Raw genomic sequence first — 16,477 nt, forward strand, 5'->3', positions numbered from 1 at the left:
CTGTGATGACGGACGGTTACATAGTGCAGGCGGGGCCTGTCACTTGTCGTCATCACGTCATCACGTCATTTGCCTAAAGGCGTGATTAAAGGTGTCTTCAGNCCAGGACACGCGGGAGCGTGATATCCCATAGTACATATGTTGTACCTCGTTCCTCTTCTTCAGGGAACAGTAGTTATATGCATAACATTACGTTTTTTGGACAAGTAACAACAAATCAGGGGAAGCAAAGACCAGCCAGGAATGTGAGTTAGACGGCTGGAATAAGACTAATGCCTAAAGCATGCTAAGTTTAAAAAAAAAACAAACTGGATGGACCGGGAGGTAATAGAAGCAGAAATACCTGAGAAGAAGTGGTACTTATTTTTTGTTATTTTGGATTTACACACTAAAGAGAGTAAGAGTTCATCTGAACTGGAAGAGATGTGAAGCTTTTGTTGACCAATAAGTATGTGGGGAAGTCTGAGCATGACTTTGTGCTCTGAGTTGAAGAGAATTTTTTAAACAAAGCTTCATCATCACTCCACCCAAACCAAATATTGGTATGAGATATTTTGGACTGCCACAAGAGATGAACACAGCAGTGAAACATGCAGTTAAGTATGTATGTTTGCAAGCACAAAGCCACTCGCAAGGAGTAAAATGCCCCTTATTTATTCAAGCAAAAACAGATACTTTTAACATCATCATTTACTTTAAAAAGCAAAGATTTGCTATTCAAGCGCAATAAGCACACTCTCTTTCTTAACAATAACCCTTTTCTATGCTTCTCACCTAAAAGTGAAGGATTGTGAACATTGTGGACGCTTGGCAAAAACAAATCTAAAAATGATTAACTTTTGCGTTTTGGGTTAAACTCTACATTGTATTTTTGTTTCAAGGTTGTCCTTTTTTTTAGAAGTTAAACAGATATTCTATTCAGCTGATATTTTGTATAAAATTAACGGTTCGACATGCAGCAGCATTATATTTTTAAACAAAGGTTGTGTAAAAAGAGATGACCGGGGTCATTTATGAAAGAGTTTTATATAGTTTATCCTACAAAGCAGAACTGACATCAAAGGATTTGCACTATTTGCAGGAAATATAGAAGGGTTAGAATATTTTTTAAAGAATCAAATAAAGCTGGTGACACCTAAACAGGAGCAACAAAATAAATAAATAAAAATATTACCTTGCTGTGTCTTTACAGAAGGAAACAATCTCCAGGTTCTGAGCGTCCTGCTCCTCCAGAGCAGCATTTTTCACCAAACCTTTTCCTTTTCCCTTATCCTGAAGGACACAAAACACAAACATGGTTACAAAACCAGAATACTACATTAGTTATCCCTTAATTTACTAATCCAGGAAGTATGAGAAGGCACAGCACACATATAGTGTCAATGAACAGGTTAAAGTAAATCCAAATAAAACCACTTTAAAAGTCCTGGCAAATGGCAAGGCTGCTTAAAAGGCTTTTTAATGATTTTTGTTACAGAAGTGACATAAGGGCAATTTAATTAAAAACACATCAGCTCTATAAATCATACAGAGCAAATAAACATGGCAGTAAGAGTAAAGCTTTGACACAAAAAGATGCCTACAGGTTTCCAACTCTTTTGTACTGTTGTCTCTTTCAGTGCGATTAAACCTTAATTTAACATTTGATTAAGGTTTGTTTATTTAAAACCTAGTTTAATTAAAACAGTAGTTCTCGTTGGTTCTTGACCTTTGGTTGGCTTCACCATAAGCAACCTTATAATAGATGGAAGAAATATTTTTGTCACATCCCCATTCTTGAATAACTTAAATATTTTGGGAACTGAGCTGGAAGAGCTGTAAATCAGACTCCTTCCTTCTCTCTGTCCTCATTTCTTTCATGAACACTTCTACACACAGAAATAAATCCTGAGCCGGCTCCTTCGGGAGTGACTAAGAGATTCTGGGAGGCTGGCCCGATGCCGGGAACTCACAGTTACACTCTGCTCCTTAACTGCAGCGTGAGTGCCAGCTGCTGAGGAATGCACTTCCGGTGGCACAGGAAATAAGAAACGAAAGGGCCTGGCCTCTTCCTGCATTAGGCTCTGGGCTGTCTGCTAAAGTGCTCAGTCATGGCTTGGAAATCTGTGCCTGACATCACTCGCAACAAGGGGTGTGTGTGTGTAAAGATGGATAGGAATAGAAGGAAAGGGTTGAACAAAAATGTGTGGAATGTCAAAATAATAGTTTGATCCTTTATAAAAACCATGAAGCTGACTTTTTAGTTTCAAAGACAGCCTGAAAACAGTTCATTTAGAAAAAATTCCTCATGCTTGATTTGACGAAGTACGTTAGGAGTCGGGTGGTCTTCATTTCTACACTTTATTAAAGAAAACCATGAAAAAGAACATGTAGCCTACATGTAGTAATACAAGAAAGTCCAGCTGTATTAATCTAAGTGACAAAAACTGAATATCAAAACAACATTAAAAGACAATTTACTGTGTCTATATATATGTATATATTTTTTTTTTTTCCACATATGATAGAGAGGATACATTTCTATTTAATGAAATGTTTAACGGGGCAGCTGTGGATCAGTGGTTACATCAGTTGTCCTCCAACGAGAGAATCTGAGGTTTGATTCCTAGCAGTATGCCCCACGTCAAAGTATCCCTTGGCAAGACACTGAATCCCTCATTGCTTCCGATGTGTCCTATTGGTGAATGAATGTGATCTAACACACTGATTAGACTCTGTAGAGTGATTTATTCAGATTAGCTTTGTAGAGATGTACTGTAGTAGAGTGCTGTTTGACTGTGTGTGTGGATGGGGAAATGAGGATGCAGATTGTGCTCTAAAGCACTTTTGAGTGGTCTGGTTGGCTAGAAATGTGCTGTATAAGTATAGTGAATTTACCATTTTACCAACGATGAGGCTTACCCTTTTGCAGAATCACCACTTAAATGTTGTGGAGGGTTTTAAGTACCCCAGTGACTGTGGCTATGTTGTCTGGGGCAGCAGATGGGGTCTCTCACGGCAAATTGGCCTTAGGAGAGGGGTCAGACTGAGTGATTTTAAGTCCTTGATGAAGGAAGACCACAAGAAACAGGTCACCTCATCTGGAAAAGGGAAACCTGGGTGCCTTCCTGGAGTCAGGCCTGAGAAGGAAGCTCACTGACAAGCCTTGTTGCTTGGCCACGCCTTACTGGAAGCCACATCCATGTGGGCCAACCACTTGTGGGGATAGAAAAGTCAAGGTTGAGTGCAGTTAGGTGGCTGGTGAGGAGATCATGGCTCATGACCCTCACTTGTGGTTATGAGATCTGGATGATGATTTAAGAACAAGATTCCAGATACAAGCGGCTGAAATGAGGTTCCTCCATATGGTAGTCGAGTTCAGCCTTAGAGATAAGGGGAGGTGCTTCATCACCCGGGGAGGAGCTCGGAGCAGAGCTGCTGCTCCTTCGCATCGAAAGGAGTCAGCTGAGGTCAACCGATTAAGACGCCTGCTGGACACTGTCCTCTGGAGGATTTCCAGGCACTGGGAGGAGGCCCCAGGGACAGACCCAGAACTCGACAAATAGATTTTTGTAACCTCTCTGGCCTGGGAACACCTTGAGATCCCTCAGGAGGAGCTAGAAAGTGTCCCAAGAGAGAGGGATCAGCTGATCAGAGAGGGTTCCATTTGTGGACCTGTTACCTTAGTGATGCAAACGCAGACAAGTGAGGGAAAAAAAATTAATGCACATTTCTACTTTAAAAAAAAATGCAGAACAGTTAACATTTAGCTGTGACTAACTAACCAGATTCTGAACAATATTTTTGACAAACCCCGTTCTCTCTTATTCCATATTGCTTAACATAAACTGTGACAACCTAGTGAAAGGGGAAAAACAGCAACAGGATTCATCAGAATTACCGAAAGAGCAAAAATCTTCAGGCTTATCTGACATTTCAAACTGTGCAGACCAAAAAGCAGAGACGACCTGTTCAAAGCAGAGGTCTGACCTTAACACTAAGAGACAAATCTCTGGGCTGCCTGGAGCTTGGAAAGATTGAAAAAAAGCCAGAAACAACACCACCTGCATCTCCTGGCAAAGGACTGAGGGATCTGCTTCTCAGCCTGTTCAATTTGTCTCACAGTTTCAAGATTTTGCAAATTAATCTCATTTTGTGATTAGTAGTTGAATATTAACATTTCTATAATCTGCTGCAGGTTGACAGTAGAGTTCTGGATAAACACTAAAATAAATCTTAATTTTAAAAAATGCTATTATAATTAAGATAAGTCCAGCTTCATTTCAACAAAAATAAACATAGCATTCTCTCGCAGGTACTCGATGAAACCTATATTAACAAAATGGCAGAAATGACAGAAAAGAAGACACGAAAACAAAGATTGGCAAAGATATTAAGGCAGAAAAAGGGGAGTGAGAGGTTAAATATACTGAATCAATGAAAACTAAAATAAATGAATGTGACAAGAAACTAAATCGAAAAAACAGCAAGTAAAAAGAGCAGTGTATCAGTAATATGTCTGGACTCTGGATGGCTTTGGTGTTTAACTAACTGTCACAGTAACTCGGATACAGACACTCTTATGACATTTACACACAGCAGGCTTTTTTTTTTTTTTTTTTTTTTTTTTTTTTTACAGTCAATGTTGTCGACCGCAGAGTGAGAACCGTGGGTGTTTGAAGTCATGGGAACGGCTTCGTTAGATTCATGTTGACTAATCATTCCCCCCTTTCTCTGCACGTCCTGTGAAGTGTCACAGCGCTGACTGTTTATACCAGGAACACGCTGTGCAACGTAAAGGAAGACTAGACAACAGCTCATTCTGAGTAACCTCACTGGATAGGAAGCCTTTTGTAACCATCAATTTTCATGACAAATCTGACCTATTGAGCTTTAGATGCCAAAGGTTTGAAACGTCAACCTAAAGTCACCAGTTTTACTGAGCATCCTCAGTGATCAGCTGACCAGGACTTTTGGGGTCAGACGTGGGCTGGGGTCGGTTTCTTTCTGTACTCCGGATGCAATAAGTAAATCCTGTCTATAACCACAAAGAAAATACAACGGAAATTGAATTTCAGGAGTTGCAGACAACAATCATTTGTCTTTTACATTTAAAAGCATCTTAAAACATTACTGAAATCCATCATACAAAATAGAATCAACAGAGTCATGAATGCATGTGAAAAACTCATTTTATGATGAATAAGGAAGGGTTTTAGAAAAAGTTATAGATTACAGACCATGTCTGTAAACTGACTTCACTAAAAGTAACATGTGGGACCTGTAATAATCAGTAAGTCAGAGAGATTAAAGGACGTTATAGGCTGAACAAAATAAATTAATAGATAAAACATTGCATTGTATACCACATTCATTCTTTCAAAGTAACTTTCAACTATTGTAGTCATCCAAAACTGGTTCTGCACAGTGAGGACTCAAACACGTATCTGATAAAGTTTTACATTCCCCGGAAAAGCAGGGCATAAACAGAAGTAGCCATGATCCTCTTGCAAATATCTAGGTTACAAAAAAAAAAAGATTTATACAAAATTAATCCTTCAAAATCATCACTAATGACTAAGGGTGGGAATCTGTAGGCAACTATTGATTCAATTGCAATTCAGAGGGACTGCAATAAAACGTTTAACAATGCATTTCAACTATCTTGATGCATCACCCCACTTTCTCCCTCGTTTCATTTCTTGGTACTTTAACACTGAAGTATTTATACACTTCCAGTTAATGTGTCTGTTATGTGCGCGCCATACTGTCTGGGCTCTGTTCTCTCACACATCTGAGTTCCTCTTTTCGTGTTCCTCAGCATCACATCATTAACAAACATTAACAAAATCAATTTCTGACACTGCTTTTACTTCTACAGTAACATTACGACTTTTTACATAGATAAGGCGCTCCGGATTATAAGGTACACTGTCGTTTTTTGAGAAAATTGAAGGCTTTTAAGTGCGCCTTTTTAGTCTGGAAAATACAGTACTTATCAAGCCGCTAAAATTACTCCATCAGACAAGGGCAATCTTTCCTGCCCTTGTCTGTAGCTGTATTTAGCTAAATCCACTGCATTGTGATCCGATTTGTCACAACGCAGGTTAGTTTAAGCTGCAAACAACATAAAAGCTATAGATCTGTGTGTCTATTTGACCTCTCTTAGCTGAAATACACAGGGACAACAGGCCTCCGTATAACATCACTGCGTGCATCAACATCAGAGTTGTGCAGATGTGCTGGTGGATTTATTTGATTGGCACTGCTGCGACATAATTAGTAAATGAGGTTTAACTTCTTCGGTTCGCTGCTTTGTTTTTGCTAATGCTGCTGGTCAGCTGCTTAATGAGTCAGGAGGAGGGCACGTTTGAGTTCACAAACTAACAACAACAAACATCTTTTTTTATAATCCTAATAATGATGGCCTTAAGGGTGAAATGAAGGATATTAAACAAGGAATGCAAAGCCTTTTAAAAATGGGCCTTGTCATGTTTCATAATTACAACAATTTACATAAATTAAAAGAATGAATAATAAAATTAAACATATTACAGTAATAAAAGCTGATTACAACTAATTTAAACTGAACAGTTCACAGTAATAACACGTCTAATGAATGTGATACTGAACTTTTTTGTCTTATTATTTTATAATACAGTTACCACATTTCAGACTTCAATAATCCTTTCTTGCTCTGGAGCACAAAAAATAAATGCTGTCTACTTTTTCAACCTAACCTTAACCAATGAGGAGAAAATATGTCTTAACACGAATGTCTTTGTTGCATTCTAGACAAAAAGCAAACTGGACCATGTCGGAACTGTTTCCCACACTGTTTTAACCTCTGATATAACTCCCCTGACTGACGTCTTTATTGGCTAGATTCGCGACTGGAAAATAAGGCTTCTTTAATTTTTGTCCAGAGGGTGTTTTACATCACTTAGTTGGCAACATTCTGCTCCAAAGCAAGAGATAATCAATTATGAACATCTGACTCCTACTTCTACAAAGTGACACAAATGTTAAACTATTCATGTTATTTTTCTGGGTCAACTCAGCCTTTTGGCTGACGAAAGAAAACGCTTGTGTGCCTCTTCAGATGAACTGAGAGAAGACAACAATTTAGAAAACCATTTATCACTCGTTGTTTCATTAAAACAATATGGTATTTTAACTAAAGGGCTCATTTAGGACATATACAATTATGGGACAATATTTGAAGAGTACTTTTGCTTGAAATGCCCATCCGTTTTTATTACACAAATTGAAGTACGGTTTCAAATTATTTGTGAACAACCAGGATAAAATTAGCAAAGCCATAATGTTTCTAGTTTGTGGATATTCTTGAATACCACATTAATTCTTTCAAAGTACCTTTCAACTATTGTAGTCATCCAAAACTGCAGTGAGGATTCAAACACGCATCTGACAAAGTTTTACATTCCATGGAAAGGCAGGGCATAAAAAGAAGTAGCCATGATGCTCCTGCAAATATCTAGATCACAAAAAAGTGTAAAAATGTGTTGATATGATACAAGTATCAATATGAATACTTAAATAGTTTGAGAATCTGTGAGAATATGACAGTCTAATAGGTCAATAAATACAATGATGTTGACATTTTCAGTTTTTAAATTAGCATATTTTAACAGGTACTGTTATGAGCTGGGGAAAAATGTGCATTGTACATATAAGAAATAAGAAATAAAGTAATCTTATCTTAAATTTACAGTCTCAATTTTTAATTTAACAACAGTACAGCATGTCCACAGTTTATCAGCAGTCTAATGTAAAAGTGTAACTATATGTTGAGGAAAATGCTTGTTTACCATCACACATCAGTTGATACTCTACATGTTGGTCAAGTTGATGATGATAAATGCTTTTGAGGAGTTATAATCACTCTCAATGTTAGCCGTATATGCTGACTTTGAATTGTTGCTGAAATAACCGTAAACCAACTAAAACTGACTGAAGGTGTCCGAGCACCAGCCCTACTGTGACACAATGTTTGTACAAGTAGCTTCACATTTAAGCTACTTTGTTGTATTTCACACTTCCACATGGAGGTTTTTTCAATTTTTTAAATCTTACTTTATTAGGATGTTTTGTAACTTCTGCTGACAGACATTAAAAAGCACATTCTTTAGGGTAAAATGGAAGAGAATAGGTTGAGGAACACAGAAGAAACTGACTGAAGTAGAAAGCTGCCTACATGTTGCTTCAACTGGGAGCTGGTGGTAATTCCACGTCATGTGTTCATATTGAGTTACTGTAGACATCTAGACAGAAATAATTACACCAGTCTGTCAACACCTGACAGTTAGCCATGACAATATATGTAAACAGTGACTATTTGCTCAAATAATCATACCGTCAACCTTCTAACTTTTCACTATTATTGACACTTTAGGTATTTGAAAATTACTGCCTATCTATAACCATAAGGCTGATACAAACCCAACAATGTTGTTTCAGTGCCAAGACTGAAATAGGGATGGTATGCTCGAGTTATGAGTCAGTGCACCAATGAAGAGTGGACCCGGTGACACTAAACTGACAGTTAAAACTATTTTTGTGTTTGCTAAGGTTCCTTAGCTGTGACAGCCATCTTAAATTGGGAGGACTCCAAAAGATAATCTGTAGTAGATGTACATCTAATGACGTCATTCTGAGTTTCATTAAACTCTGCCCAGTGGTTTATAAGATATTTTGCTAACACGACAAACAAATACATAGGCAAAAACATTGTTTGGCAGCAGACAATAAAAAGACCTCAAATTCACAAGTCACTACAAGATAAAAAACAGCATTACAGTCAGGAGTTCATTTTGCATAATACATTTGTACAGGAAATGCTGAGAGATGCTTTTACGGAAAATACTGACAGGATATTAACTTTAATGGGTTCTGGATACACAGCAGCTTCTATCAGCAGAAAAGTTTGTGCTGCATACAAAAGCAAAATTTTCACAACGCTGTTTGGACAAGGCCGTGCAAACAAGATGAGTGTCCGTGAGAAGCTCTGAAGTTTATCTGAGAGAAACCAACTGCTCTGAAAGCACAACCACTTCTTCTTTCAATAAGGAAGTGACTGATGGTTAATCTAACTCACACTTCCTGCGATAAACTGAAATCCATGACCTACTAAAATGTGGTTTGATGAACAAACTGACCATAAAGCAAATACTTTGATAAATCTGTTACTTTTTAATTGGAAAGAAACTAAATGTGTAACACTTTTAGTAAAACACTGATCAAATCCCTTAGCATCTGTTTTATTGTGTGTATTAGAATATGGTTTTCCTTGCTTCCCATCCCACACAACACTTGTTTTTTGCCAGTGGTCAAAGTTTGGGAGACTGTGTGCTATTTTGTAAGGTGAATCATCACGTTTGTCAGGAATCAGCATCACATCCCTGAACAGCTGCATCGTCTAACAACACCACATCTGCCCAGGAGAAGAAAGGCTCCTGAGCATCAAATACTGTGAAGTGATTCACACCTTTGCAGAGGTTATAATTAGATAAGAGAAAATGAAGCACAGTCTGAGGTGGAGCAGAATGGAGGTGTGAGACATGAAAAAGACTCCGGTTGCCTTAACGTCTGCGGGGGAAGAAAAGATCTGTAATATGCAAAAAAAAAAAAAAAAAGTACAATCCCTGGAGACATATTGCAAGTTTCAGTTTCTCTCTCTCTCTCTCTCTCTCTCACACACACACACACACACACACATCATTATAAATACAAAAGCATTCAGAGATAATAAGGCCAGCTGAGATAAAAATCAGCTTGCATGTCCTTTTAAAGGAACAGCGCATGAACAAACAGGTACACACACGCTCAACCAATCAGCATCAGTGTGTGATCTGACACCACTCCTCTGAATCTCATCTCACCTAACAGCACTCAAACTGGTTATAGTCATAACCAGAGTTTATAGTCAGGTTTTTTTTTTTACTGAAAACTGGAAGCAATTATTCTATTTTGATACTGTTGATTTGACACCACGTAAAATTGAAACAAATTAGCTTTGAGATTTCATCTACTTCGGCTCTAATAATTTATGCATTAGATAACAGAAGTAGAGCAGCACTCTTCAGTTGATTGTGGGTAAAATGAACCCATCTAGTCTTAAACCGGACACGGCGACTTCAGGGTGGTTTTGCACACAGTGAGAGCGAGGTTCAAACGGGCGTTGGTGAGGCATCGACTGGTTCGTCAGTCAAGCGGAGCGGCTGCGCCGGAGTTAAAGTTGTTTGACTACAACTCATAGTTTTGTTTCGAAAGCAAAAAGGCGTAGGGATTACTACCCAAGACACACGTCTGATAACCGTTTTAAAAAAAGGGAAATCCAAGTGAATTAAATAAGCAGGACTGTTAAAAAAAGCAGGGGGAATAGGTAAAAAGGAAGTAGGAAAGATGCAAATGTCGCACATGAGACAAATGTGAAAATGAAAAAAATGACACAAGAGTGAGGGGTTTGTAGGACTCAAACAGGCAAATATATTCATTTCAAGCTCAGCTGAGCTCAGGCTCAGTAATTTCAAGCGAACACTCGAACATTCAATAAAATATTTATTTTATTGAAAAAAAAATTCTCCTGGGACACATTATTCCAGTAAAGTGTAACAGGAAAAAATACAATTGCGCCCTTGGGAATTCTTGGTGATTTGTGTCATTTCCTGCTACAAAGGCACAAACAAATGAGAGCTAAAAAAGGAGCTATTTTTTAATGTAATGTTGATAGAGTTATACAGCATTTTGAAAAAGAACAGACATACTTACAAAGCGAACTTGTAACCACAACATAGCTCTTGTAAGCAGTAAATTTACGATATACCGCCGTGATGTTAAAACTTTAAAGGGGTGTCTGAGGTTTGGATCAGAACTGTACCATTTCACAACACCAGGTTGTACTTTTTAAACCAACAAAGTCTCATTTATTTACAAACTGATGAAGTACTGCTGCCACTTGAACAGAAAAAAAAGGAAGATTTTATTTTATTTTTCAGGGTTGAGACTAAAATCAGAATGTTGAAAAGTCAAAATAACAGGTTTTAATAATAAAGAAATTCCCTCTTTTAGCCAATAAACATATATTAATAAGTATTGACACTTAAAAAAAGATTGTTTCATAACTGATATTTAGAGCTGAACACAACCTCTAAATACCTCCTTAAATTTCTTAGCAGTTTAGGTTGCAGTATGATGACGATGATTACAATAATAATAACAGGTCTACTAATACAATGGGGTTCCCTGCTCCTTTTGTTTTTTCTTGAAATAATTCAACTTTAATCTAGACATTATAAATTTAAGCTTAAAACTGCAAACAAATAAGCAAAAATTCTCTTTCTTCCTCAACTTTTTTTGCATGACTTTTATGGCATGAAGTTAGTGATTAAAAAAGCACATTTTAATAAAAACGCTTTAACCAAAAAAGGAGTAAAGTATGTGTGTGTCTCCTGTCAAAATACAGCATTTGTATAATAGGGAAATTAATGCAAACAAGAGTAGACTTCTTAGCCTGCATTAGAGGATCATGTCCCACTTGGTGAAAGTGTAAAATGCAACAGATAAAATCTTCAGTGAAATTAGGCTTTTCTTTCCCCTACGCTTGCATGAGAGCAGGGTTGACATGGTAACTCATAAGGCTTTTTAGTCGCTGCTGCAGGGCACGGGGGACCTGTACAGACTTGTTCCTGTTTATAACAACGTAGGCGCCAGCAGATGGAACCATGGGAGCAAGCAAACACACACATCATGACCTGCCGTACACAAAACACCGCAGACATGAGAGACGCCGGAGAATAAAAAGTGAGTGCGGGACAAATCTGAACAATGCAGAGCTAAAAGGACTCATATTACACAACACAGTAGTTTCACTATCAAACATGCGCTTGAATCTAGACATAACACAGGGGCAAGAGTAAACAAATACCGTTTCATCCGTTCAAGGAAAAAAGACATTCCTCAGCCCTGGAGGACACAGTTGGGTGTACAGACTGGACATGCTGTCTTTGATAAGAGGAAAACTACAAGTCTGCACAGTCCCACACACGTATACGTGAGAATACTGCTTCAGCCTCCTGAAAACTGCACTTCGCTTCTCATATTTATTTGGAACCTTTTTCTTTTCTCCAAACATCATAATCTCAGTGACAGACTTTTTGGTTTTCTAGTCTTGAGAAACTCTGAAAACAAAAGTGTTGTTGCTGTGAGAAACAGGCCATAAAGTTAATTTATTTAGTCATGACAGATCTAAACAATGAACAGGAAGGGGGCTGAAAGCGAAATTTAAAAAAAAAAAAAAACTTGCACAAAATGCCAAAACAAACTGCTTATCAAGACCTTGCAATCAAGGGCAGTGTTTGCAGAAAGACCAGTTTTGAACCACCTCAGTTCATTCATAAGAGGGTCCATCAGCTATATCTTTGCTCTAGCAGGACATGCAGCCTTACAGAAAGCGGTGTTACGTGTTGATAAACCAACTGCCAGATACTGAGCGAAAGGGGAAGGCATTTGTTCACAAATTTCTACCATGCTGTTAGGCCCTGGCATGGCTGTGATGCTCGTCTTGCCTCGCCTCCTCAGCTAAGAGCCAAATGACAGATGGCTGCTCAGTTTTAGTAGCAAAAATGTAGCAAAAATGAATAGTATCACAAACCATTTGCCCACAGCACTGTCCCAAAAGAATGCTCTAAATAATCATGTCAGAAAATTAGATCACTCTTGTCTGACATGGTAAAAAAAAAAAAAAAATGTTTATAAGAGGAAATTGTGGGATGAAACAGCAGGGACATCACCACAATGAAACAGCTAATTATAGGGAGCAAAGAAAATGGTATGCTGAAAGCATGAAGAATATTGTGTTCATGCAGTTGTTAGCAATAGACTGATGGGTGTTGTGACTGAAACAGAAACCTCCCCACCGTTCTGAACTGACTAAACTTCCCTGTCACCACACTATAAGAGCTTTTGTTCCCTCGTTCACTCTAAAATGAATAACTGAGTTTCATAAATAATGTAAAAAACACTCCTCTAGATAAAATGCTTGGTCATGGAAGGCTAAAACTAGACGAGTAGGTAGATTAGTAAGTTGAACGTTTGCGTTGTATTCAAAGTGAACTGTCAGGGTACAGAGATTTGACCCAGGAGCATAGAACTATGCAACGAATACGCTGGTTACAGGTGATCACCACTCCCATCCAACGTTATTGTTTACAGCCATGGCAGAAAAGATGCTATTTAAATGATCTAAATCAAACAAACATGAATGGCTGGTTTAGAATTACATCCAGAAGCTTAAAAAGCTGCTGTCTGTTTTTAAAAATCAGCTAAGTGGAAAAGCTCCATGGTAATAAGAGTGATCACAGACGGCAGCAGTGGAGGGAGATGACGGGTGCATGTATAGCAAGAGGTTATCTCATATAATCAGAGCTTTGAAGCACTTTTAGTTAATAGTGAAGCTTTCAGTTGACAAATCCTGCCTTTATGGACAGGAACCTGCTACCTTAGACCTGCCCCACGAACAAGTATCTTTTTGTCTCTGCTTCTGGGAGGGTTATTGTCTGATACAAACAAACATTTGCTTCTTTTTTTCTGTTGTACAAAACTGTGACTATGACTTACGGGTACTATTACACACCTACTATTTTCCAATCCAGCGCAGTGCACTCGTTTACATGGGATCATTCTTTTCCCCTCTACTACTTAGCCATATTAAGACCAGGAGCACTAACAATGTACCTAAAATGTCTTGTGAAGATTGGCTGATATTATTTGTTCTTCTGAACTGTAAACATGATGATCTAAGAGATTTGTGTGCTGTTTTTTTTACTTTGTGCGGACTTACCTGATTATTTGGTTTGTGCTGGGAGGAAGACCCTGGGATGTTGAGCGAGTGACTCCTAGTGACAGGTGCTCCGGTTGATGCCCTCCTCTGTTGTGAGCGAACTGTCAGTAAAACCTTCCCCTCCAGAGGGGGGCTGCTGCTCTTACTATCATTGTTCCCTTTAGTTTCAAGCACTGCATCCCAAGGATCCCCGGCAGAACCATCTGCCACCGTCTGTGCAGCTCCTTCCAACGCCAAACATGCTTCCTCATTGTCCGCTTTGCGCTTCGAAAGCGGGTCCAGATCCAGCCAGTCGAAGCAGCTGATGTGCGACGATTCCACCACTGTTGGCTGTTGGGGTGGAGGGTTGGGTGCCAGAGAGGCCGGGGTGGCTTGAGAAAAATCTGGATCGGTGCTGGCTGATCGGCCATTCTTCAAGTATTCTGAAGTGCTGGCAATCTTGTCAAACAGTTTGGCCATCTCTGGGTCCACAGTCGGTTGTGGGAAGACCAAAGCAGCGGCAGGCTGGATGGGAGATAAAGTCATGAAGGATGGCTGCTGTGCAGGCAGCGTCATGAAGGCTGATATAGGTGGAGTGAAACCATTTTGAAATGTGCCTGGTTTGGGAAATGGAGCCAAGGGGAACAGAGGACTGGGCTGATGCGATGCAGCAGACACCTTGGAAGTAGACATAGCGGAGAGAACAGAAGTCCACTGGCTGCTCTGAAAAGGAGAGGAGTTGCAGGCCTGGCTTCCAGGGTAAGAGGCACTGAGGTTGAACCCCAGCAGGGATGAGGGCCGGGAATCTTTGCTGTTAATGCCAAAGTTTTCATCAAGCAGAAGCTTTTCAAGTTCCTCGTTGGACAGCTTGTCCACATCAATATCCCTGAACTTGTCCTGCTCCGCCTGTTTCTTGGTCTCCGGAAAGACAATAAGGTCCTTGTCGGGTTTGTTAATGGAGGATGAAGGCTGAGGAGCAACACTGGCAGACTTAGACAGTTTTGGTTTAGAAGAAGATGAGGATGTTGAAACTGGAAGAGTGTGCCTCTTCTCCCTTTGTAACTTAGCTAAAGCTTCCTCCTCCATGCGGAGGGCTTCCTCCTTACCCACAACCCCTTTTGGCTGGGGGACATCCAGCTTGAACCCATTACCACTATGCGTCTGGGCCATTCTGTCAAGTGGAAGGAGCCATGAGTAGGACGACTTCTAAGTCTGAGTTGCCCAAAGGGTTGAGGAGTTGAGACTTAAACACCTAAAAACAAAAGAAAAACAAAAACATTTTGAATGAATGACTAAACGATGGTCAAAAAGAATGAAAGCAAAGCAGAAATAAATTTTGAATAGCACAATCCTGCTTGAAATTTTACTATAAATCAACTGTCTTCTTTAAAGCTCAATAGCAATTTGGGACTTACATTTGTAATAATCTAAGCTGACAAAGACGCTGCCTGTGGCTCATTAGTGTCAGCATGATAACCGCACACCTGTGTCTCGCTCCATTAAAGCAGCCTTGACAAGACAGGCAGATGAGAAATTAAGCCTCCAAACAAACAGTTACTGTGTGGAAACTATAGTCATAATCAAAACATATCCTGAACTGTAAGTGGCAGGAGCACTTTGCCATCGCATGTAATTTTTTAATGTTTATATAGTGTTTTATATAGGAGAAATAACAAGTTGAACAGACCCTTTGCTTACAGTTTTCAAGAGAAAATTCTGAGCTCTGATGGAATGGGAGTCAATGGGAGTTTGGATGTGTACACTTTACGCTCTGGGGGGATTTGAGGGCAAATCAAAACACACTGGATGAAAAAAAGAAACCAAACATGCCCGTGTTTTGATGTAAAAACTGTAAAAGAAGTGTAAGACATGGGAGTAACATATTATGTTCTTTTGTTTTGTTTGCAAAAACCTTTGTAAAAATTGGTGTGCGACAGCACCACTCTAAACTGAACACTACTTAGAAAACTATGAAACTGTAACTGCAACTGTGAAAAGAACATTAAAGACATAAAAGTGCCAGTTCAGTCCAACTTTTCCTGACACGTTTAAAGTTTGATCGATGTTTCTGCCGTGAAGTATGTCTGAGTTATAAAGCTCCAAAGATGACTGGGATGTCTTGCTTCTTATGTCAAAATCCCAAATCTATTTTATTTTCAGGTAAATTTCGTCTTCTCCGTATGATGCACTGTACTGCTACCAAAAAAACCAAATCCCGTTTTTCTTCCTTGAGTCTCACATTTTGATAATTTTTCGAACGTGTTTCATCAAAGCTGCAGGAGGAGCAGCAAATTTAAAATAACATCACAGGAGAATAAGGGCCGAACAGTAATAGGGATGCTTCGTTGCTTATGCACCTTTAATCATCTGAACACCAACTAAGCAATTATTACCCAACCCGTTCTACCTACGGGAGCCACAGCAGCAGTACGGCAATTACAAATATTCCGCCTTTGTTGCTCCAAGCGCACTTTTGATTGCTCATTGATCTCCTGCCATTTGTCAAATACACACAGCCAGAAATTGCTGGGGCTGGCTTTGAAATCAAGGGCATCATGTGGGTCAGACAACGAGACCATTATGTGCTTCACATTCAAACCAGAACCAAACACACTCACAATCTCCTCTCTATCCAGGTATTTCACAAGATGTACCCTG

The 16,477-nt window shown here is 39.1% G+C and overlaps 1 protein-coding gene across 2 annotated transcripts in view; it reads right to left on the bottom strand.

Moving 5' to 3' along the window:
• pik3c2a (phosphatidylinositol-4-phosphate 3-kinase, catalytic subunit type 2 alpha) overlaps positions 1 to 16,477 on the bottom strand; it is a 62,725-nt gene that overhangs the window by 42,092 nt on the left and 4,156 nt on the right. Inside the window, exons 1-2 of one of the 2 annotated variants that reach the window (XM_025009744.1) lie at positions 13,841 to 14,989; positions 1,175 to 1,272 (exon numbers count right to left, since the gene is read on the bottom strand). In XM_025009744.1, coding sequence (XP_024865512.1) covers positions 1,175 to 1,272; positions 13,841 to 14,989 — 1,247 coding nt within the window. Of the gene's footprint in view, positions 1 to 1,174; positions 1,273 to 13,840; positions 15,072 to 16,477 lie in introns of those variants that run through there. The other variant, XM_017432894.3, reaches the window with a different exon arrangement.

The sequence above is a fragment of the Kryptolebias marmoratus genome, linkage group LG11 (assembly GCF_001649575.2).
Source record: "Kryptolebias marmoratus isolate JLee-2015 linkage group LG11, ASM164957v2, whole genome shotgun sequence".
Lineage (NCBI taxonomy): Eukaryota > Metazoa > Chordata > Actinopteri > Cyprinodontiformes > Rivulidae > Kryptolebias > Kryptolebias marmoratus.